Here is a 24,595-nt window from a genome sequence, read left to right on the forward strand (position 1 = left end):
GTTTTTCTTCTTCCTGTTGTATTTTCTGTTGGTCTCTCTCTTGAATGAACTCTTTATTTCCATGCACTTTTTTATCAAGCCTGATTTGGAGCCCTCTGTGTTTTTCCTCCATCTCGTCAAGCTTGGAGTCCATTTCTTTCTGTTTCATTTCCATTTGCTTCTTATTATGAAGCAACTGTTGATTTTTGTGCAGAGTTTTATCGTGCTTCACCTGCAGTGCTTTGTATTTTTCCTCCATGGCTTGGAGTTTGCTCTGCATGTCTCTCTGCTCTACGGGCTGTTGTTTCTTGTCTTGAAGGATCTCTTTATTTCTTTCCAGAGCTTCATCGAGTATTACTTGCAAGCCTTCCTTGTGTTTCTCGATGTTCCTCAGCTTGCAATCCATTTCTTCGTTGTATTTTCTGTTGGTCTTTCTCATGAAGCAACTCTTTATTTTTGAGCAGTGTTTCCTCAAGAGTTATTTGGAGCATTTGGTAGTTTTCCTCCAAGACTTCAAGCTTGGAGTCCGTTCCTTTCTCGAGCATTTCCTGTTGCTCTCTCTCTTGAATGAACTCTTTATTTCTGTGCACTGTTTTATCAAGCCTGATTTGGAGCCCTCTGTGTTTTTCCTTAATAGTAGGACTAGCTGGGGACGGTGGCCCAAAAATCTGCCCAAGGCTCCGCAAAACCTTGGGCTGGCTGCCCTCCAGTACTCTAGGTGGCGCAGAAGTGCAATAAGCAAATCACTTAAACACTTTTGTCGCTGGACGGCTTCCTTCCACAGCGTGGACGTCAATGACATTCTGAGCTTTCATAAGATTGCTCACTTCTGCTGGATGCGAAGATGTCCTTAACCTTTTTGTTCAGAACATTAACAAGAGATGTCGCAAAGGTAAGGGGTAAGCGCATGATTGACGTTTAACTTTAAACTCGTGTTGTTTGTCTCTCTGAGTTAGCCTCCTGCGTTTGTGGGACATCTTCGGTGACTTGACTTTGCTAATTCATTCGCATTTCGTGCATTTCATAGCCACTTGATATCACAGCAGAAGCAAAATTTCCTATAAATTGGTATTTACTGTGACCAATGGCATCGGATTGGTCCTCAAATACATAAATGTGGCTGCTTTGTTGAAGTTGTGGTGTGTGCTCCTCATCTGTGTCTCTCAGGTCAGTGTTGGCCGGCATGTGCAGTCTTTACACACGGGATGTCAGCTGCTGGCAGCAGAGAAAGCCCTCCTCATGAAACTGCGGAAAAGCACCGGCTACACTTTTATTAACTGTAAGAAAGCCCTGGAGAAGTTCGATAATGACGTAGCACAGGTGAGGACCTTTCCTAATCTGTCAGGTGCTGTTCAGCGTTGTTACGTCTTTGAAACTAATGAGCTTTGGGACTGTTTTTAATGTAATTTGGCAAATGTTCAGGCAGAGACATGGCTGCATGAGCAGGCCCAGAAGGAGGGCTGGAGCAAAGCAAACAAGCTCGAAGGTCGCAAAGCCAAAGAGGGCCTGATTGGCGTGTTTGTAGGGGACAAAGCTGCAGTAATGGTTGAGGTAAGCCCACTGGTGCGGATTCATTAGCCATCTCCTCCTAGTTCTTCTCCCTTTTCCTTTTTTTTTTCTTTTTCTCAGCAATTTGGTCTTTTGTCTCTGTTCTTTTTGATGCAGGTGAACTGTGAGACAGACTTTGTGGCACGCAATGAGAAGTTCCAGCAGCTGGTTAAGGATGTGACATTTGCCACCTTGGCCCACTACAGAAATAAAACTCAAAGTCAGTCGGGATATGTAAAGGTAAAGATGCATGCTGAGGCTTGGGAGTAGAAATAAATGTTTGTTTGTTTTTTAATTTCATAAATGTTAATGGAAACAGATCAGTGGATTGTGTCACAACTTCACCTACCTCTAAGGTGCATGGAAATCTAAACTAAAACGTGATTTAGCATGTGGCCTTCAGACAAAACATAATAGTGTAGGTATGAACCAGAAAGAATGCACAGCAATACATCAGCAACAAGGTACATCAACATGCACACCAACCAATGGGGCACCTACAGGGACGAGCATAGCAATTGGTCATGCAGCTTCAGGGAAACATGAGCTGTGTACAGCCATGACCAAACACTACTAGTTGTTCATTTAAACTGAAACTGGTGTTTTGAACATCCTGTTATGCCACACAAGTACTTGAACTCTTAAAACTGATTTGTGCAACAACTTTTTGATACACCAGAGTTTTTATGTGTCAATGCTGACAGAGTAACACTTATGACACGTACCAGATGAGAATTGCAGCTTCCTTTAAGAATGCTTCAGGGAACCTGGGAAACGATGATGATGATGTTGTTACCCATTTCCTTTATTAGCTAGTTCTGTTTCCTCTTGACCAGGTCAACCTGAAGCTGCATAACCATATGTCCCACCAAAGGTGAAATGAAACGCACAGATTACAGAAATTATGGCAGTGCATGCTTTAACAGTGTTATTAGTCGTTCACTGGGTTTGGTAGGTTAAAAGTGCATTACTACTTCAGTGTTTTGGGTTTTGGTGGTGGTGTTGTTGGTGTGGGGTTTGTTTTTTTTGTTTTTTGTTCTTGGGGGGGGGGGGTGTTTGGTTTTTTTGGGTGTTTTGTTTGTTTTTTTTTACTACAGTGTTGCATACATTTTCTGTGGTCCAACCTTAAATCTTCAATCTAATCAAAATATGAGCTAAAATGTTGCATTTCCTTTAAGAACAATTGTATTAAAAAAAAAAAAAAAAAGAGCAACCTCACAGGCCTTTGGCTATAATTTTTTTTTTTATGCTACCCAGTCATATGCAAAGCATTAGGCTAATGGATGACCCACCTGCCACTGGGACACCAACTTTAATACAAGAGCAGTAAATTTAAGTCAGAGTAATGAGTAATATTGCAAAGTAACCACATCCCATTACCAGTTTAAATTCCCTTTTTTTATAAATAAATAAATTTTATATAAATAGGTAACTGTACATACTTGTGAGTAATTTCAAACTGAATTTCTGTCATTACTGCGGCCCACCTGCAGAACCTTCATAGCCCACCAGGGGGCCCCCGCCCACACTTTGGGAATCACTGCTCTAGTCACTTAGACACTCCTGAAGAAAAGCAAAACTACACATTAGCCTTGTTTAGCAGTCCTTACACTAACAAACTGGCTTTTCTTTCCAGAGTGTCCTGTCAAGCGATGACTTAAGCAAACTCAGCGTGGGTGAAGGAACCTCACTAGCTGATCAGGTGGCTCTCACTATAGGTCAGTACTTTGCTTAAGGGACACTGCTCATTGTAAAGCACTTTTCACACATGGGACATATAACACTGCAGTCTGTTAAAATTATGGTTTTCTGTTATTCAGGCATTTCACTTTTATGCTCACAGCTTAATAGAAATATAAGATGGAGAGAAATGTGGTACACACATAAAGTAAACTGCTCAAAAAAATAAAGGAATATGTTAAAAACACATCAGATCTCAATTGGGGGGGGGGGATCATGCTGGATATCTATGTATCAATAAGGATGCCAAATTCTTTGATGGAAAGGAAAATTAGCAGCCTGCAGAGGGCTGAATTTAAAGATGCCCTTAAAATCAAAGTGAAAACATTATGTGACAGGCTAGTCTGTCTTACCAAAATTTTATTGCAGCAACTCAGAATGGTACTCACTAGTTTGAATGGCTCCCATGTGCTTGTATTGCATACCTGATAACGTCGGGGCATGCTCCTAATTATGCCGGGCTCACACTGTGCGATTTTTTTTTTCAGTCGCGCGATTCAGCTCCTGCTCAAACTGTACGATTGACTCGCAGGGGTTAGAAGTTCATAGGTCACGATGCAGGGTCTCACACTATACGGCCCGATGCTCTGATGCGACCTGAGTGCTCACACTGTGCGTCCATAAAAATGAAGGTTATAACAGAAAATCTGTCGCTCGCTCTCCCTCTGTGTCTTTCACTCACACAGACACGCACCACCACCATCAACTTTATGAAAAACATTGATCAGGCAGCTGTGATTGAGCAGCAATGTAAATCCAACTATTTTCACGGTTGTTGTGGTCGTGATAATTTTGTGAGGCCACATCGAAAAGGCTCCCAAAGTTCTACAAGTTGTGCCTCCATCGCTTGTGTCCAGATCACACGCTGCACTGCCGTGCTGCGCCGTCTTTTTCGCTGACATTTGTGTTTGCGCGTGCGCAGTGTGAGAAGCTGCAGTGACACCCTCCCGACGGTCGGGAGGATTTCAAACATGTTTGAAATCCTCCCGACCAAGCGATTGATGATCGGGAGCTGGTCGTGAGGTGTTAATCGTTTCTCGTTACCCCACGTACACTACACGATGCACGACGCACGATGAAGGACAAACTCGGGCCGATCACCAAAACGGTCGCACGACTCAAAAATCGGCTCAAAATGGGCCAAAAATCGCACAGTGTGAGCCCGGCATTAGGAGTCCTGGGGGATCTCCTCCCAGATCTGGACCACAGTATCACTGAGCTCCTGGACAGTCTGAGGTGCAGGCTGGTGAGGTCGGATGGACCGAAACATAATGTCCCAGATGTGTTCTATTAAATTTAGATCAGGCGAGTGTGGGGGGATGGTCAACTGTATCAAATCCTTCATCCTCCAGGAACTGTCTGCTAACTCTCGCAACATGACACCGGCCATTTTCATGCACTAGGATAAACCCAGGATCCACTGCTCCAGTGTAGGGTCTGACAATGGATCCAAGGATTTCAAGGATAGCTAATGGCAGTCAGGGTGGCATTCCCTAGCCTTTGTATACCATCACTGACCCACCACCAAACCAATCATGCTGAACAATGTTGCAGCCAGCATAACATTCTCCATGGCTTCAACAGACCCTTTGGCATCCATCACACAAGTCTGTGCTCAGGGGGAACCTGTTCTAATCTTTGAAAAGTACAAGGTGCCAGTGGTGGACCTGCCAATTCTGGTACTCTTTGGCTAATGACAATTGAGCTCCACAGTACTGGGCAGTGAGCATAGAGCCAGCTAGGGAACGTTGGGCTCTCAGGCCACCCTCATGAAGTCTATCTCTGATTGCTCAGACACATTAACATTTACACCAGTGGCCCACTGGAGGTCATTTTGTAGCTCTGGCAGTGCTCAAGTTCCTCCTTGCACAAAGGAGTGGAGACCGGTCCTGCTGATGGGTTAAAGGACCTTCTGCGGCCCTAGCCAACCCTCCTAGAGTAACTGCTTGTCTCCTGGAATCTCCTCCATGCTCTTGAGGCTGTGCTGCCACCCAGCGGTCCTTCTGGCAATGACACATACAAATGTACCATCATAGACGAGCTGAACTACCTGTGTAACCTCTATAGGGTCCAGATATTGCCTCATATTACCATGTTAATTTAATGAACACCAAGCAGCTGAAACTGATTAACAACCCCCTCTGCTACTTCACTGACCAGATCAATAATATACTCTGATTAAAAAGTGTTCCTTTAACTTTTTTTGAGCAGTGTATGAAATATTGTAACTCTATACATTCAGACTTTGGCTGTTAAACTAATGCAGTAGGCTGGATGTTATTAGGCAGTTAAAGTTTTGCAGAAAAGTTGCTAGGTTGTTCATTCAAGTGTGAAGCTGACATGTTTAGATGCTGTCAGATTGTCAGGAAGGAGTGCACATCTGAAAGTTGAATAAATTTAGCTGTTTTGGTTTGAAACAAATGTAAATAAATAGAAATAGAGCGGAAACAAAATTGAAATTGTCAAGTTTTTGAATTGTTGCTTAATAGCATGAAAATGAACAGTCTGTTGCAGCAGGCTTTGGTTTTTATATCAGTGCCTCTTACTCCTCAGGTCGCCTTGGTGAGAACATGTCTTTGAAGCGGGCAGTGACGGTGGGCATCCCTGCTGAGTGGAAAATTGGTTCATATGTACACGGCGGCATCAGCACCCAGACCGAGGTAGCCATGGGCCGTTATGGAGCCCTGGTTGTGTTTCAGGGTGGAAAGGAAGGAGAGCAGGAAATGCTAGGTCGTAAACTGGGACAGCATATAGTGGGAGAGTCCCCTTTGTCTCTGGGTAACATGGATGACCTGCCCTGTGGTGAAAGTGAGACACGCCTGCTGCCTCAGACCTTCCTGGCAGACCCCAGCAGGACTGTGGCACAGTTCCTCAGAGGTCAGCAGGCTCGAGTGCTAGACTTTGTCCGATTTCAGTGCGGCGAGACGACTGAAGACGCAGAATGAAGAGAGGGAAATTGTTCATCCAGCTGAATTTGACATGTCTTCATTTCATGTGTGAATATAATTCAGGTTTTTGTGTACTCTGTAAGACTGAGGCATCACAGTCACACAGCATCATGAATTTGAAAGAGTATGTGTGCCCGCAAACACTGGTACCTGATGAAATGACCAATTGAACAATAAAGTCTTTTTCCTGAATATCTAAGTATTTCATTTTATACACTACTCTGTATTTTAACACACAAATATAAAAAAATTTTTAATGAAAAGGTTTAGTGGTAATTATTTTCAAAAGTTATCTTTATAGATGACGAACCTCTTGCTTTGTAACCTAACTGAACTTACCATCCATCCATCTTCTCCCGCTTATCCGGGGCCAGGTCGCGGGGGCAGCAGCCTAAGCAGAGAAGCCCAGACCTCTCTATCCCAAGCCGCCAACTCCAGCTTGTCCGGGTGAACACCATGGCGTTCCCAGACCAACCAAGAGATATTACCTCCAGCATGTCCTGGGTCTGCTCCAGGGCCTCCTCCCGATGGGACATGCCTGGAACACCTTACCCAGGAGGCATACTTGTCAGAGGCTCGAACCACCTCAAATGGCTCCTTTCAATGTGCAGGAGCAGTGGCTCTACTCTGAGCCCCTCTCGAATGGCTGAACGTCTTGCACTATCTCTAAGGGAGAGGCCAGCCACCCTTCACAGAAAGCTCATTTTCACCACTTGTATCTGTGATCTCGTTCCTGACAAATTACCCAACCTGTTATGCATCCTCATTGCAAAGAACAACATTTTTAGCAAAACCACTTTAAACCTTATCACTAAATTTAGGTTAATTGATATAGTACCAAATCACAACAACAGTCATCTCAAGGTGCTTTATACTGCAAGTTAAAGCCAGTACAGTATTGTGGAGAAAACCCTAACAAACAACCCCCCTTACTAGCAAGCACGTGAAGACGGGGGGAAGGAAGAACTCACTTTTGACAGGAATAAACACCTCAAGCAGAACCAGGCTGAGGGAGGGGCAGCCAACTGCGACTGGTTGGTGATTGAGATGATGGGGCCAAACACAGACTGAAGAAAATAAAAAAACACATTTGATATGCTTCAGTGAAGAAGTGCTCTGTGCACACAGTATATCAAATGCCTAATCAAAAACAAGCCTAGATCACCCTATAAATCATGTCAAAGTCATGTTATTGTGGTCCACATGCAGCCCACACTGATCGTAAGTGGGCTGCACCAGTGAAACTACATGATGAATTTGCAAAACTGGGGGGAAAAGCTCTGGCAGTTCAAAATATAAAGTTTTTATTAATTTACAGAAACGTTTACAGAGGTTCCTGTTAATAGAAAAAGCTATACATGCGTTAAGTGCTGTTGCTTCAATAAAAATAGAACTGAGGAATTTCAACCATTTGATAACCTATTGTCAGGGTAAGCAGATGCAATGTAGGCACAAAGCTGTCAAGCTGCCTGATTATTGGCTCTTCACTGAGCCCGGGATTAAAAAGCAGGCGGTGTTAGGTTAAGTCTAAAGAATAGCGTCATCTGTCACAGCTTTATACCATTAATGTGTGGCTATAGCAGGACTCAACGATGGGAATTCCACCTTAAAAATATTCGATATTACAGCGTTCACGCAGTAGCTTTGCTTTACATTTGTGTGTTAATGTGTCGCATCTTATTTTTTCAGAAAACCGGAAGGGGGTGTGTAGCATGCGTGCAGGTTATCGCTCTGCAGCACCGTGCTGCACCACAAACGAGCTGCAACCCTGCAACTATGCGAGAAATGCAGCTGTGAAATGGAGGCATGTGATTGGCTGTTGCTGCCAAAGCAACGGTGACATCACCGGGGATGTACCAAGCAGGAGCCGTTTGAGTCCTCGGAGCTCAGAGGAGGTCCAGCAGCTTGAGCCATCTGTCATCTAAACCCTCTAAAAAAAACCCAAACATGGTAAGTCAAAGAAAAAAAAATTATGGAAATATCAGCATTTTGCTGTATTTATGGAAAATGATTTCACCATCTCCTAATCCAGCCTAGGTAACGCTAAATGCGAATCTGCTAGCCTGCTTCACTCACTCGAGCCTTTAGCTCCGAGCCGTTTCTTGCCTGTAATTGATGCCATTGCGGGATTAACTCATTTGTAAATCTCACTGAAGTCTCTGTCGTTTTGTCTCATCTAACTGTTTCTCCCCTCTCTCTGAACTGTGCCTCAACCAGTCCGACCTAACGGAGGACCAGATCATGGGTGAGTCTCATTATGAAAAGGGGTTAAAGGGGTTTATTATCCATAACATTCATCGGATTGATGTAACCAGTACATATTTAGAAAAGAAGAAAGAAAGATCTGACTTCTGGCCCTGTACTTGTGTAGGATCGCTGCAGGTAAATGAGAACTGCAATGTGAAAGTGAGCTAAATTTAACTCACCTCACTGAATGGCATTCACTGTGTGGGAAACCTGAAGGCGCCTCACGACTCAAACTGGACAAGCGTTTAACTCTGAGTTCATCACTAGTGCTAACCTGCAAAACAGGACTTGGGCGAAACATGTTGATTTGTTTGCATGCTTGAGCTTTTTAAATGTGTGATGTGCTAGCAGACATAATAACGACTCACATTTTTCTGGTGCGGGTGTAGGTGTGTCAAACGGCACTGAAACACAGTTTACATTGTTTGCCATGGTACGTTTGCTTTGTAGTGGTGTTTTTGTTTTTTTTAACAGAACAGAAATGCTTTTCATGCTTTTTAAATTTTGTGCCGCACACTCACCCACTGACAGTGAGGAGAAGACTTGGTTTATGTGAAGCGTGTCAGTTTTTGATTCCAGTGGAAAAAACTACATTGTGTATTTTATAGTAATGAAGTGCCGTGTATCATCTTTAGTGTAAAAGCACCATTGATTGCAAACAAGCGTTTTTACCACGTGAGAATTTTATTGGCCCACCTGCTAACCTCTTGCTTTTTTGAAATGAAACTGCATGCACAGAAGCTGCTAGTGTTTACTGTCAAAACAACGTATGAAAAATCATGTTTTCCTTCCCACATACAGAGTATCAGTAAAGCTTTGGTGCATACGTCATTACCTGTGTCATGAAGGCCTGTCTGTAATTTTTGGGAACCTAACATACTCTGCAGCTGAACTGGAGTTCTGCATTTGCTTTCCTTGTCACTAGAGTTTAAAGAGGCCTTCCTTTTGTTTGACCGGACGGGCGAGGGGAAGATCACCTACAGCCAGTGTGGCGATGTTATCCGAGCTCTGGGACAGAACCCGGTCAATGCTGAAGTACTCAAAGTCCTGGGAAACCCCAAGCTGGAAGGCTAGTATCTGATTCACTACTCACAACAAAAGCAGATGACTATCACTGCAGCATTAGTTTGTTTTGGTTAAGAGTGTGGTTAGGTGTACAATTACAAGGTCTCGTTATAACCTCTGCAAAGCAGTACAGGTGATAAGTCACTGCTTAGTGGCTTACTTTGTCAGTGTAACTTGTAAGAGTCACACCTGAACTAAAACACGTCTTTATCTGCAGACTAAATTTACTGCTGTGTGCAAACTGTTCTGGACAATCTAACACTTGGTAAACGGGCTCCAATGTCCCTCACATCACTAGAGAAACTCTAAATCTTGAGAAAATGTCTAGATTTTCTCACATGCAATCAAAACGAGTTTTGATCATAATAACAATGTGCACAAAACATTATTTATCTGATGCTACTGTTGGCTGTTCCCTTGCCCAAAGGGTCACCACAGCAGGTCCAAAGAAAGTGGCAGCAGGAAAAACATACATTTACCAGCTCAGCATGCAGATAAACAGGTTATTTGTGTCAGCCTTAAATATCATCACCCACATCCATGTGACTGAACTCTGAATCATCACCATGAACGGGCAAGAAACAAAAGCCTCACAGAAAAACATCACAAAATTCTACTAAATTCAACCCCAAAACTCACATTATCTCAAACTTATTCACGCCACCTTCAACATTGAAGGCTCACTGTTGTTTGTCCCCCTGCAGAAATGAACACCAAGATGCTGGATTTTGAGCAGTTCCTGCCCATGTATCAGGCCATTGCTAAGAACAAGGACCAGTGCTCCTTTGACGACATTGTTGAAGGCCTGCGCGTCTTTGACAAGGAGGGAAATGGCACAGTGATGGGAGCTGAGCTGCGTCATGTCCTCACCACATTAGGTAAGACCTGCAGAATACATGAAGTATTAGTCACGATCTATAAATCACAGTTGGCCTGCGTTCAAGTAGTTATCTGTGTAAAGGCTGTGCTTTCTGCTTCTTTAAAATGTCTATTTCTTAATTCTGTGCCTCAGTGCTAATATGTTCTTCTTTATCTTCCAGGTGAAAAGATGACAGAAGAAGAGGTGGAGACTCTTTTAGCGGGACATGAAGACGCCAATGGCTGCATTAACTATGAAGGTAGATCATTGTGCATAAAAACCTTCTTAACAACAAATAAGAATCTCCAAAAGTTGATTCTGTTCATCTGGACGTAGCATTTTCAGTGGGAGTAACGTTTCGTCACTCATCCAAGTGACTTCTTCAGTGACAAATGACAAATAAGAACCAGATTATATCAGGAAAAATAACACTACTGCCATTGATTTTTACCCCTGAGCAGTAAAAGGCTGATGGGGTATTGTCATTACCCCGCTGGGCAGGCAGGCGGCATGGACCAGTGGCGGATCTAGAAAAGTTTACATAGGGGGGCAAAGGAGGGGCAAGAGGTCCAGGCAGGGTGGCACATTCCTCTTCAGTGAAGTATGTGAAAGTCCCCTATGCATAAATGGAGTCAACAAAATGTCCACAAAAACACTATTATGGGGGGACAGCTTTTAAGGACATAAAAGTTGCCCCCCTTGCATGGACACCCAAGTTTGTGAATTCGGTAACTTAATAATGAGGCGACATAGAATTTTGAAATTATACCATAGGTTCATCAATTAAAAATCTTAGATGAAATCAAATCTCAAAGTCAAGTTCAAGTTTCAGTAGCTTTTGTAAATTTCTCACAAGTAGCACAGGAGATTGTTTTACAGAGTGTTTGGTTTAGATGTGCTGTGGTGCCAGCTACACATATTTACCTGCTTTATTGTCACATAATCTTAGTGGGACTTCGCGCAGCCTTGTGTCGGGCTAAAAACTGTGTGATATTCATTCCATCAGAGTTGGACATTTGAGTTCTCAGTTGCAGCTTTGCTGGGTATTGCCTAGAATAGATTTCAGGCTGCATTGGATGTATATAGGGCCTCTGTACACAGTGTTTTTCTGTCTATGGAGGCCCTGAGAGGTCAAACACACTGCAACACTGAAATGCCAGCAAGCAGAATTGAGAGGAGTGAGAAGCTAGCAGTAAACGGCTAATAGTGTTATATGAATATATATGAATCATAAAACACATTGCATATTCTGCATATTGTTAATGTCTCCCCAGACACAGTTCTGTCTTGTTTTGTGCACTTTTGCAGTGTAGTTGCGTAGTTGTGCGACTGCCTCATGCTCACTGACTCCTGTCTCATTGCTTTTGTCTATCATATTATATCTGGTTGAACAGAGGGTAGTGAATTAACCTTTTTTTTTTCTTTCTTTTTTTTTTTTAAATGAATTGTGATGTTAGTCTGTAGATATTAAGCACTGATGGTGTTCTCTGACCTTTAACCTTTCTCTCCTGCGGTGCTCCCCAGCCCCACCTAAATGTGGCCTGCATGTAGCATCCATGCACACCTGAAGGCTGGTCCCATGTTTAAAGCTAACGATTTTGAGGGGGGGGGGATATCAGGGTGCACCAAGTGTAAACATGAGCTAAAATGCTGCAAACAGACACAAATTGTTTATTTTAATTTGTCTGCAGAGCTCAAACATTTCTACCACACATTTTTTTTTTTCTTTTAACACTATTCTTCCCTAGCTGTTTGCCTTTTTTCATAAATCTGACTATTCTAAATAAATCCAGGCTTTTGATCCTATTTGCTGATATGCCTGGTTAGGAAATGGCTTATACCTGACCTTGTGTCTGTACTCTGAAATGCTGATTTTTCTCCATCACTCTCCACACAGAGCTCGTCCGGATGGTGCTGAGCGGTTGAGAACTTCCGAGGACCACTTCCAGATTATTTTCTCTGTTGTCTTGCCCTTCTATCCATGTCATCCCTTCCCCAATAAGTCTGTTTTGTTTCTGTGACATTTTTGTGCCTTTTCTGTCAAATGTGAAGAGACACTTTCACCTCAATTTGCAAACATTCACCTGCAGGCACAATCAGTAGTATTATCCCCCCGGATTGTTTAACTTTTGTCATCTTTATCTGTCTTGTCAGCAGTTTTCTTGTGAATGGAAATAATAATGGGATTTCTGAAAGTTTGAAATAAAAATGCTGTTTTACAAAGTGTCATCAGGCCTGTGAGTCTGGTTAAAGTCGCATTACAAGCATGATGAAAAATATTTCACAATCATTTAAGTGGATATCAGATGATTTCTGTGTGTCGTGTCCTGAGCTATATGAATTAGTGATGTTAGGTTTACACATTGAGCAAAAATAAAAATCAGTTGGAGATAATTGGCTGATTAGCTAATTAGATACATCCAAATAAAGAGCATCAGCCAGGCGATGCCTCCTCAAGGTCCACCAGGAAATACTGTGCAGTCGTTCGTCATCAGATACTTTAAGTTAGCAAGTCAACAAACCACTCTGAACAATGTCTCCTCTTCACATCTTTATTTTTTCCCAAACATTTTGTAATTAAAACCAGTTTTGACATTTTTTTAATACAAACTGCCAGAATAACTGTCAGCACTAATGTGATGATTTACAGAGGAAACTTTTCTACTGTATAATAATCAATGGAACTGCTGCTACCTTCGGCATAGTGAAAAACATATAGAAACTGAACGGACACTTATTTCATATCACAAAATCCACACAATGTAATAATAACACAGATAAAAGAAGTCCATTTATGCTCACAACTGTGGTGAGGACTGCAATACTGGCTTGACGGACATCGACTGTAAAGTTTCACCATCTGACTGGATTATATTTCATGATACTGACATGATGTGCAGAACAACACGTTTCTTCTCGTAAATTCTTCAAACAACAGATGGCACTGGAAAAAATTGTAAAAAAAAAACCCAAAACAAAATAAAACTGAACGGTAACATGGTTTACAGATCCTAATGGCATGCGTTCACATACACACATGCTCACAGTCACATCTCAGACAGATCCGGCAGTCCTGTCCAAATCACACACAACTATGGAGAGGGTAAATATCAGTTACAAAGGTAATATACAGTTACAATGTTGACATATCAAAGAAAGAAGATGGCAAAAAAGAGAGTAAAAAATATATAAATGTATAGGATACAAAGTGAGGATATTGTTGCAAATATTAAGGACACGATTCTCCATTGTCAGCTGTTTAAGGTGCTCCCTTGTGTTTTTACAGCGTCAGCATTTCTTACATCTTTAAAGCGAAATGCACCAAGCTGCTAAAAAACATCCTCCTCACTCACCAAGAAACCACAATGAAACTCACTGAATAAATGTGAGATAAACATGATTAGAAAAAAACATTTTGGCTTAGCAGTTTACACAAAGTCCAAATCCAAATAAACGCGTGCGTGGTCGCTAACGGTATTAATCCCAGACTTTCTTTTCAAACAGAATTACATTCCTCACAAAAACCACAGCCCGGATGCTTCAAGTTCATTTGCACTTGCAAAACACAAAGCGCCACGGTCACGTTTTTCTCTAAGTGCTGTTGAAATGTGGGAGGGAGTAACCTCCTATAACAAAAAGAGGCCTTTTCAAGACCTCAGGTTGTCATTACTTTCAAATAGTTCCCATATTATCATTAGAGTGTAACAAGAGAGGTGTTTGTAACAGAAAATCCAGTTTACAGTACACTTTTCCCAAACTGCATCCACTCTGCGTTAAATTTCAGTGTGGCATCTTTTGATTAGAATCGTCTTCATTCCTTTCAGACGGGTTTTAGAAACATGACACAATTGAAAATAGAGAAAAAAAATTCATTTCCCCAATTAGCTTTCCAAAACTGTATTTAAGACAAGAAAGGGATAATATAAGTGCTCAAGTTCAATTTCAGGGTTGCTTCAAGTCTTTCAATGCGACCTACAGAAACATATTAAAAGTGCTTTTGTCTTACATATATTTTAATCAGTACCTACAGTACGAGGGGGGAGGGGGACGCTAGAGAGCGTAGGAAGTACGAGACTTCACTAGCTGTGACAAACTGTTGCAGGAAAATAAATGCAACAATTTCCAAAACACTGAAAACATGAGATGAGTCTTTTCTCTTCTTCTCACTGAGTGCCAGCATGTTGATAAGACCATCTAAGCTTACCAGATCTCCTGGTGTCAAGCTTAAAATTCCAAAGTGAGATGCAGTCGAACACGCAGGATGAAAATCTATTTTCTTCATTAGTCGGTTCAATTTGAAAAAGGACTTCTTTTCTAACATAGAGTCAAAACAAAGGCGGATTGATATCGGCGTTTTTTTTTTCTTTCTCAAATCAATTGTCCTCTTGAAAACACACAAGCAAACAAAAAAAAGAATAGAAAATGTAAAATGAGTTCTCTTCCTTCGGTTGATGACTTCTTCATTTTAGATAATACAGGCAGGATTCAAAGTGGTCAGAGTCATTCAGATTCTCAGGAAATTTGCTTTTTCTCACTGTGGAGGAGGGACCGGAGCTGAGGGGTGGAGCGTCTCTCCGGGGAGAGGGGCGGTGGGCTCTGTGAGGGGGCAAACAGGAGAAAAATGTTAGGTACGATTTGTAACATAGTATCATTAATTTATTAAATTTAGTCATTTATATTCACAAAACGTGAATTATGCATGATATATTAGAATCTATGATATAATCATGATATATTATAATACTAGACTAGAGTCGTAGTCCAAACAATACTATAACACTGATGTGTACTTGTGAAATAAAAGAATGATTGATCTTCTCCGTGTCAACCTTAGATTCTTCAATTCAGAAATAACTCAAGACTGAGACGAGTGTTGTTTCAAAGCTAGGTTTCAGAACATTACAAGCCATCCCAAGTCATGTTGGCATGAAATGTTTGGTATTGTTTGATCATTTGCATCATGCCAACAGTATCTCACAATCAAGAGAGTGAGAAGTCCTATTTTAATGAGTGAACTCTGTTTCAGCTTTTTGGTCTTAGTTAATAACATGTTGACAAAGATAAGATAAACTGTGCAGCTTTTAATTGTCGTTACTGCACCACTGCACAATTTCATGTATTTCACACACATTCATATTATTGAGTTTGCTTCAGGAATAAACATGTCTGTGAACATGTCCATAACTAATGAATGTAATAATTATAAATAAATATTACAACTACGATGTACGAGGAACTGACAGCAAACGTAAATGTATTAACTACTATTAAAGCTGCTACCTCACCATGGAGTACAGATGTAGTGTTGGAGCTGGAGTGAGCAGCTGGGGTCTGCCCCGGGGGACAAGGTGGCGAGGTGTGAGCGCTTGGTGGTGGCTGGGACTCGGGAGCTGGGACTGAAGCGGCTGGTGGTGCGGGGCTGGGGGCTGGCTGTGGCGCTGGTGTGCTGGGAGCTTGCTGATTTGCGGTCAGGCCTTGAGGTGCCGGGGCCGAGGTGGCCTGGGTGGAGTGAGGGCCCCCTGCCTGGCTATGTTGCTGGTGCTGAATCTGCTGGAAGTGCTGCTGGCGAGCCCTCATCTCAGCGTATTTCAGCTGCTCCATGTGGAAGGACTGACGGTCAGCCAGCAGTTGCTGCCGCTGGTACTCCAGCTGCTCACAGAGACAGACAGACATGTCTATGATTTAGGAAAACAGCATACTATACACACTACATTGAATGTAACTTAAGAATTTTCTTATTTTAATGCTACATATCCTTAAATTCCCCACTCACAGCCTCCCGCTCTCTGTCCATGATGGTTTCCAGCTCCTCAAAGTGTCGCAGTTTAATCTCAAGCTTCTTCATTTGAGTCTCCACAAGCAGAGCCACCAGAGATTTGATCTTCCTCTCTTCCACTGCAGCCAAATGCTGTGAGGAGAAAGAAGAAGAAGAATCTCAAATCAGAAAAAATAAAAACCAAAAAAGGTGAAGATTGAAGATACGACAAGTTAAGACCTTGACTCAATTAATTGTACCTTGGCCTTGACAGCAGCAGCTGCTAGAGCGGAGGCAGCAGCAGTGGCCAGGTTCCCCTCTCCCACATCACGCTCCACCTTAGCTTTCCTTTCTCCTTCACTCTCCCCTTCCCTCTGTCCCTCCTCTGTTCCCTCTTTTCCATCCTTCTCCTTCTCCCCATCACCTACGAGAAACAAAAGTTTAATGTTTTTCACTGTTGACCAAAACCTTTATGCCTGCAACATCTTATGAAGACAAAACCCTTTTGTACCCATCTCAGACTCTGTTTTGTCTGCCTCCCTCTCTACTTCAGGTTCTCTTCCTCTTTCTTCTTCCTTCTTCCCATTCTCTGCCTGCTTTTCCTCTTCCTCATTCGCTCCATCTTTACTCTCCTGTGTGGCAAAGTAAACAGCACAATATGATCCACAGAACTTTTACAGCAGAGATAATATATATATATATATATATATATATATATATATATATATATATATATATATATATATATATATATATATATATATATATATACATGTTTATAAAATGACATTCTATTATGTTACAGTGAACTCTCATCATACCTTGGCCTCTCGCTTCTCCTCATTAGAATGGTTGTCACTCTTGCTTTCATCACTGCTTTCATCTGTAGAGAAGGCAAGCCACAACCTTTCAATGTGCTTTTTCCGACTACTCAACTTTTAAAATCATTATTTTTAATTTTCTTTGTAATGCAGCGTTCCAAAATTTGTGCTGTGTGCATTTATCCTACCAGGCCTCTCTCCCTCCTCCAGGCCGGTCCCTGCGATGCCACTGCCTTCCAGGCCATACAGAGGGTCCTGTCTGCCGCTGACCCTCGCTGCTTCCTCCACCCGCCGCACATGAGCCTCCACAAGAGCAGCTGGAACCTCCTCCTTCATACGCGAAAACTCCTCTGAGCAGGGAGCGATAAATCATAATTAATGATGTGAAGCAAAAACAAGGACACTGATGGATTAGTCACCTTTAGTAGATTGAAAATGAACAAAATTGTTGCCTGAACAAAAGCGGTTTTATGAATGGCATGTACAGACATTTGGAGCTTCAATGATACAGGATTTGGTCAAGTGTTGGAAAGGTGTTGTTTAACATTTAATGGTCTCACTGTAGAAAATTAAAATGTATTTTGCTGTCTTAATTTTTATCCTATTGGATTATTTACTGGTTGATGTTTTCAGTGCCCTGTTGCTTCCTCTTTTTCCCATTCAGGCACTTACTATTAGCTCAAACTGTAACAACACAAAGAGACCATTTTTGTTTTCTACAGAGTTGGGAAATTTCAAATGGAGTTACTTCTCACCCAGAGCAGACTTGGCTGCGGCCGAGGCCACACGTGGGTCGACTACAGAGGCGAGGAAGGCCACGGTGCTCATGACAGGGTTTCCTGCTTGGCTGAAAGGTACCGGCTGGTAGGCAAGCGGGCCCAGAGAAGAGGAGCTGTCCTCCAAGTACGGGTCTTCAATGGGCAACCGCAGGAAGTGCAGGATACACTCATCCTGCGTACGGCTGCCCACGTGTTCGGACACTTTGTTCCAGTCGTCCTTATACATTTCCAAACCCTGAGGGAAGTAAAACCTACATTTAGCTCCATCTTTCCATGATGACATTTCCCAGTGTGGTATTACTGTGGCTGCTTTTACACTCTCTGATCATGTTTAAAACACTGACTGAGTGTACCTCAAGTAGTAGTAGTGTTTCTTGCTCTGTCCACTCCCTCATGGAGCTGGCTGCACTCTTGCTCTGCACACAAAACATCACCATCACCTTGTTAACACAATTAAACCACCGATATTATGGTGAGTAAATAGAAATTACAGAGAAACAGTCATTCTGTTATTCACCCTCCTGGACTTGTACCTTTGCAGAGCTTGTCTTCTTGCTGTACATGTCAGTCCGCAGCCCAAAGTTTTGCAGATCTGCTGGCTTCTCCTTCACTTTGTCAGGGAATGACATCATCTGCTGGGTGGCAGGGGTCTACAGGGTCAAAAAGGAACATATGTAAAACAACCTTGAAGATGTGTGCGCACGTGTCCATGCGTGTGTGTATACAAACCTGAGCTGTCTTGGGCTGCAGGGGCACCAGGCTGGATGGAGTGTCTGCCAGGACGTGGAAGTGCGAGGTGGGGGGAGGACCCATGGGTGTGGGCCGGCTCTCAGAGTCCACCTGGTAGTTGATCAACCCCCACTGCTCCAGAAAGGCGTGGACTCTGTGGGGGGAGAAAATGTCCGGCGTATTCATCGCAGGCAGTGAGAGATTTTGCAAACACTGGTTAGAAACACCTATCCTCCCCTTACCTCATGATTGCACACACATCTCCTGCCAGATTCCTACGGCAGGCAGTGGAGGTCAGGTACTCCTGAGGATTCAGTCTGTAGGTGTCAATCATGAAGTTCCTGTATGCTAGATAACTGAAACAAAGAGGCTTTTAAATATCTGACAGATAAACAGATATAAATCATTGAGCACTGTGTTGTGCACTGATCAAACACTTACATCTCAGGCGTTTTGGATTTGTTCTTCCCATTGAAAAACTCTGGCAGGGCTCGGCGCTCAATGGCATGAACACTGGAAGAAAAACAGATGCAAGTATGCAACACAAATTTCACTCACTCATGGATGACCCTTAAAACAGTCTAATACTACGTCGTGTGGCGCTGCTTTTCATTTCAACCAGTTCACTTTTCTTTTCCTCATTCTGTTCTCACATGGGAAAAAACCATTTTTATTCTTACCTGTTATAGTCAAACCAGGCTGCGTAGCTCGGAATGATGATGTGATGGGTTTGCTCAGTCACATTGTCCTCGTGGAGGTCTGAGCCTTTCACCGGCTCGCCCTTCACACTCGGGGAGCCTTCCTCCTCTTCCTGTTGTTCATACAAACATACAGTCGGGCTCACCAACACAGAATTACAGCCATGATTTTGTCATATGTACTATTAATTGTTAAAGTACCTTTCCTGTTGTTTCCATGGACTCGTCTTCTTGCTCATCTGTTAAATCACACAAAAGAGACGCGTGTGTGAAAGGGTCAATAGATTAATCAGTGCTTTATTACTGGAAATTATTGATGAATAACAGCCGAACACAACAAGCCTTTGCCATTTTTGGTGAAGCATTTATTAAACTGGTTGGCGGTGGTTAAATATGATTGTGTAGGTGAAGCTCACCCAAATCTGTCCCTCCTTTAACTGGGGTGGAATCAGAGTCCTTCTTGGTGTTATCTGCAGGGAGACAGAATTGGCTTGATTATTAATATTTTAAAAGAGGACCCATTAATATCTATATATATATATATGATGTGTTTTCAAAATATATGTAGACTTGTATACTTGTCTTTGCTGGGTTTCCCTCTTCAGATGCTGGAACAGGTGAAGCTTCATCCAAATCCTTGGACAGGTCCTCCTGTTCCTCCTCCCTCTGACCCCGTTTAGACTTGGTGTACGGGGTCGTTGGTCTGTTGACACGCACACAAAGGAAACAAATGTGTATTGCATTATTTCTCATAACCCTCTGTTTTTTTTCTCCAACAGGGAGTCGAAGAACATCATCATGCATCAGGACGTGACTCTTAACAAACCCTTTTTTGGTGTTCTTCTTCTTGCTCTCCTGAGGTGGTGGGGTTGGGGAGGGTGATGGCGAGCGCTTCCTCTTCTTGGCGCTGCCAGGTTTCTTGTCCCTCCGCTCGTCTGGTGTGGTCACCTCATCTGTCAGGGTCTTGGCGGAGATCCTCTTCCTCTTAGGACAGCCCTCTCCAACCTCATAGTCCTCCTCGTTCATCCACTCATTGTACTGGTCTAGATCTAAAATCCACTTTGCATGGACCTGTAAATAAATAATAAATAAATGATAAATAAATAAACCAATTATTATCTGCCCAGAAGTGAAATATTTTCAGCAATCATGTCAACCACCAGGATGGTAGAGGAGGAGGTGGAAGAAGGAAGACCTAAACTGAGTTATAAAAAAGTTATAATAAAGTTATAATAAACATTATAATAAAAGACTGAAACTCATGATATTAACCTCTGTTATTAAAGACTTCATTTTGCAGAAAAGAACAAGAACAAATTAAAATTCAAGCTGAAATCAAAAAGGTTTCCAAAAACATACAGATGTATCTGTAACATTTAAGTGCTGCACAGTGGACAAATAAAAAAAAAGATCCTTGAATTTAAATACTGCAAGTATCATGTACCATTAATAAAGGGGTCAAATACTTGATTAAACTCAGGGAGTATTAGAAAATCTGCTGCTTAAATTCATACAGACTGACACAGACAGAAAAAAAGCAACAACAAATACCTTCCTGGGCTTTTCTGGGGAGGGAGGATCTTCTACCGCAGCCTCAATTTCACTGGCTGCGATCCAGGTATCGTAACTAAACAGTGAAGGAAATGATGTTGAAGCTCGCATTAGGTGGGAAAAGCACATGTTTGGCCATGTAACACCACAGCAGGAGGGGTAATGTCAGCTTAACCTTCTAAAAACCAAAGAAGTATTGAGAAAATAAGACAAGTAGATAAAAGTGAGCTGCACAGTGCTCAGAACAAACCTGTCAGGAAAATATCCCCAGTGAAGCAGCACTTGCTTGTCTCTCTTCATCACAGGACGAACCCACTCCTCTGGACCAAGAAGATCGGACGATGTTAGCGCAAATCTGACTCGTGCAGTAAAACTTGTAACAATGCCTACCGAGACAAAACCTCACCTTCCTCCAGACTGGCAGGAATAGGCACAACAACGTGGGAGCTGGAGGCCTTGTCTTCGGTTACTGAGCCCTGCAACACAAGAAAACATGAGTAGAACCATTTGAATGTAAATTAAATCTGTCTGTAGTAAATGATCTGCCTGAAAGGCTCCTTTAAAACACACCTGATGTCTTTTGATGATGTCTTTCAGTTTCCCCAACAGCTTTGGCTCTATGTCAGGACTCAGGTAGATGACGGGCCTAGTCAGACAGTTGTTCTGGAAGAATTGGAGCAGATACATCACTTACACAACTACATTTGCAAGGATTGATTCAAATAATCAAGAAGAATCACAAAACAATACAATAATCTAAACTCAGTTCTGCCCAATATTAGTTTTGCTATAAGCTTATTGGTGCAGTCTCCCATAACAGTCCCAGTTTCTCATGTGCCCTCTTTGGAATATTAATTGCCCAGTACTTGTCCTACGAACCTGATTAAAAGTAGAAATCACCATGCCACAGCAGATGAAGAAATCTAGATGATCTTGGAAAACTGCAGGACTGATTAAGTAGGATTTCTGTGGATGTCTTTCAGTACATCTATGTGTAATGATCAGGCAGCTTGATTCCCAGACTCTTTTGAAATTTAGGACACGGTGTTCACTTTGCTATCATTTAAATTTAATGCCTGCAGTAGGAAAAACCATCAAAAATTTACTCCTGTTAGATAAATTAATCAAAATATGGCCTGAAATTTTCTACTGTCCATTGACAACCATAAAAGCACTGCTGCAAAACTCACCTGCACTAAGGACTTCTCAATCGTCATGAACATCTCCACATTTCGGTCCATCCTCGACGGATTCTGGAAGTCAAACCTGCGCCTACCAGGAGTTTAGACTGGAGTTACACACGAAACGGCAACATAGCCAATATCCAACTGAGCACCGTAACTTAACAGCCACTAGCCCAGACGCCTAAACTCAGCTAGAAAGAAAGTCTTACCATCCTTGGTCACTTTTGAACTTGTAGGCTGCAGCCAGGATGTGGCAGAGAGCCCCTCCTGACTTAAAGTCCAAGAAGCATTTCATCTGCAGGGATACAACTCAACACATTCAGAATAACAGCAGTTTAAATTAGGTATCTATGTTTGAATGTAACAGATATACAGATGTTTAAGACACGTACCGGCAGCTTGGTGAGCGGAGGGTTACTGACATGTCGACCGAACACCTCCTCCTGGAACTGGAGCAGCTGGACCACCAGGCTGGACAGAGATTTGTTGGTGGGGGGCTCGGCCTGGATGTACTGTGCGCAAACACATGAAAATAAACTCAACTGTGCTGCTGGATGCCTTTATCGGATATCTCAAAGGAAAGAAATTTCAGTGAAAACTGCGACACGGATTGGTAAATGGGGAGGGGATGGAGTCACAAATATCGCTAACCTTTCATTTTTATCACTGTTTACTAAAAATGATTTTTTTTTATTCGATTATTGTGTTTAAACACCAGCGCAGCGCTCAGTGTTATTCAACACCGGACATTGCTTCAGTCAGCGCGGCGCGCCACAGAGCCAACATCTGGATCCGAGCTGCCTCACCGTTAGCCCATTAGCTTACTAGCTAGCTAGCGGGCTGGCCGGCTAAAGTCACCCTTCAACAAAAATCCATCCTCTGAGGTCAGACTATGTGCTTGTTTTAGATCGGTTTAACTACAACAGTGCTCAGAGAAGCTGCCGTTAGTGGCTGCATCTGATGCAGCTGTTGGCTCAGCATCCTTTTGTATCCCGGCTCGAGTGAATCAAACAGCTGGACGCTCAGCAGCACCCTCCCTCCTCTCTTTGTCACTGCCTCTGCCCAATAGGTAAGTGGCCATATTTCAACGTGAAAAATGGAAGGTCTCTCTGTAGGATAGCAAAACATGCGGTCGGTACCTTTTTGTAATTCTTTCCCAGCCAGACGCGGACATTATCAAACTGAGAAACGGTATCAGACGCTTCGAAATATTTTACATTCGGGCCGCCGTCTTTCTTCCGCACCGCCATCTTTGCCTGCAGACAACTAGTCGAAGTTGCCTGCCGCCCAGCGACAACAGCGCGAAACTGCAGCTCCAGGACAGCACAGACTGTAGTGACAACCAAAGTACAACAGGGGGCGCAGCGGTGTAGATAATGTTTTTTGTCCTCCAACAATACTATTATAAAAATGTTTATGCTACCCTCTCAGAACACACAGACAGACAGATAGATAGATAGATGGCTTTATCAGTGCTTTAATATTGCAGTTTGGTGATCTGGAGCTGATCTGGTAACTAACTGCTGTTTTATTTGTACAAAAAAATGAGTAATTTAGTAAAATGGAGAATTTGATTTTATCATACTTTCGTCAAACAGTCAGCAATTAAATTGAGACCAATTAATAAGGTGACTTTAAAAAAAAATCATGTCCGGTAATGGATCATTTCGCAATTCGGCTGTCAGTATTTGAAGGGAGTCAGGTGGATCCTTAGGTCATCAAAAGCAAACTTCAGCAGATCTTTAAGTTATACTGAAGCCAGTCTGTTTTTTTTTTTGTGTGAGTAAAATGTGTAGAAGCTCAACAAATGTGGAACACACTAATGAACAAATCCCCAGGCGTATGTGTGCCTGTTTGTAAAATTCACCTTATGCATCCACTCTAGAAGGGATGAGGAGGCTCATTATGCCAGTGCCCTGAATGGGCTACAGGGTGAGTCTAAAATAAAGCACTTACCTGTAAATGTGTGTGGGGAAAAAATGAAATGGCAGTGATTGGCCTCCTTAGCAATTAAATGACCTCCTGCAACAGGATGTCAGTAAAAGTGCTCACGAGACACTCAAGAAAGAAGGCAGGCAAGTGGTATTGGGTTTTTTAAAAAAAATCTTTTATTGAACTGTGAAAAATAAAAATGGAAAACGACAATTTCTGATTTAGTGCAACAAAAAGTGAGTAAATCCTGCTATTTGATGGTAATTCACATGAATCGGATATGTGTTTAAGTCAATGATTTTAACTTAAATCACGAAAGCACTTACATGTCTCAGCAGGTGTCCAGTCTCTATTTAACCTCTAGTTTTCAGTGTCATCAGAATCAGAATACTTTAATAGTCTCTAAAGAAATGATGTATATCATGTGTTGTTATGTGATTGTGGACAAATCAAATCAATTCCCCTCCTCAGCCTGGCGATAACTACAGGAAATGCGTTTGGAGGTTTTATCTTAACTTGGGGGTTAGGATCTCTCAATGGATTTTCAATTATCTATAAAAATAAAAATATTCTAACTTTGTCTGTTTGTTGTCCTTTTTTTCATCTTTGTGTGTGTTTAGTAGGAAGTTTTTTCTTTCAATCCTCCAAAAACTACTCAAATGAACAATCTTATATAAACTCACTGTGTGGTAAAGTCGAGCAGTATTCTGTATGTACCGCATGAGGAGTCTCAACTGTGCAGTGCTTCATTTAAAAAGGT

At 42.3% G+C, this 24,595-nt stretch overlaps 3 protein-coding genes across 5 annotated transcripts; 2 read left to right on the plus strand and 1 right to left on the minus strand.

Moving 5' to 3' along the window:
• Positions 1 to 753: 753 nt before the first annotated feature.
• tsfm (Ts translation elongation factor, mitochondrial) lies at positions 754 to 6,435 on the plus strand. 2 transcript variants are annotated; one of them, XM_063473074.1, is made up of 6 exons: positions 754 to 871; positions 1,147 to 1,299; positions 1,402 to 1,530; positions 1,645 to 1,767; positions 3,164 to 3,245; positions 5,821 to 6,435. In XM_063473074.1, the coding sequence occupies exons 1-6, from the start codon at positions 824 to 826 to the stop codon at positions 6,210 to 6,212; spliced, it is 927 nt and encodes a 308-aa protein (XP_063329144.1). In that variant the 5' UTR covers positions 754 to 823; the 3' UTR covers positions 6,213 to 6,435. The 2 variants fall into 2 exon arrangements, with proteins under 2 accessions (XP_063329144.1, XP_063329145.1); XM_063473075.1 differs by having other exon boundaries at positions 770 to 878.
• A 1,466-nt stretch (positions 6,436 to 7,901) lies between these two features.
• myl6 (myosin, light chain 6, alkali, smooth muscle and non-muscle) lies at positions 7,902 to 12,577 on the plus strand. Its single transcript, XM_063474216.1, has 6 exons — positions 7,902 to 8,165; positions 8,433 to 8,460; positions 9,388 to 9,531; positions 10,232 to 10,405; positions 10,568 to 10,645; positions 12,284 to 12,577. The coding sequence occupies exons 1-6, from the start codon at positions 8,163 to 8,165 to the stop codon at positions 12,310 to 12,312; spliced, it is 456 nt and encodes a 151-aa protein (XP_063330286.1). The 5' UTR covers positions 7,902 to 8,162; the 3' UTR covers positions 12,313 to 12,577.
• On the minus strand, positions 12,505 to 23,173 carry smarcc2 (SWI/SNF related, matrix associated, actin dependent regulator of chromatin, subfamily c, member 2). 2 transcript variants are annotated; one of them, XM_063474215.1, is made up of 26 exons: positions 23,043 to 23,173; positions 22,296 to 22,415; positions 22,113 to 22,198; positions 21,910 to 21,985; positions 21,290 to 21,382; positions 21,126 to 21,195; positions 20,970 to 21,039; positions 20,720 to 20,795; positions 19,995 to 20,239; positions 19,747 to 19,871; positions 19,585 to 19,638; positions 19,370 to 19,407; positions 19,151 to 19,281; positions 18,912 to 18,983; positions 18,713 to 18,826; positions 18,471 to 18,624; positions 18,275 to 18,391; positions 18,095 to 18,157; positions 17,718 to 17,976; positions 17,151 to 17,312; positions 16,963 to 17,024; positions 16,653 to 16,773; positions 16,402 to 16,565; positions 16,160 to 16,294; positions 15,672 to 16,035; positions 12,505 to 14,982 (listed from the first exon to the last, which is right to left on the minus strand). In XM_063474215.1, the coding sequence occupies exons 1-26, from the start codon at positions 23,151 to 23,153 to the stop codon at positions 14,918 to 14,920; spliced, it is 3,147 nt and encodes a 1,048-aa protein (XP_063330285.1). In that variant the 5' UTR covers positions 23,154 to 23,173; the 3' UTR covers positions 12,505 to 14,917. The 2 variants fall into 2 exon arrangements, with proteins under 2 accessions (XP_063330285.1, XP_063330284.1); XM_063474214.1 differs by having other exon boundaries at positions 21,910 to 21,991.
• Positions 23,174 to 24,595: the final 1,422 nt, after the last annotated feature.

This window comes from Pelmatolapia mariae, linkage group LG5, assembly GCF_036321145.2.
Source record: "Pelmatolapia mariae isolate MD_Pm_ZW linkage group LG5, Pm_UMD_F_2, whole genome shotgun sequence".
In the NCBI taxonomy this organism is placed as follows: domain Eukaryota; kingdom Metazoa; phylum Chordata; class Actinopteri; order Cichliformes; family Cichlidae; genus Pelmatolapia; species Pelmatolapia mariae.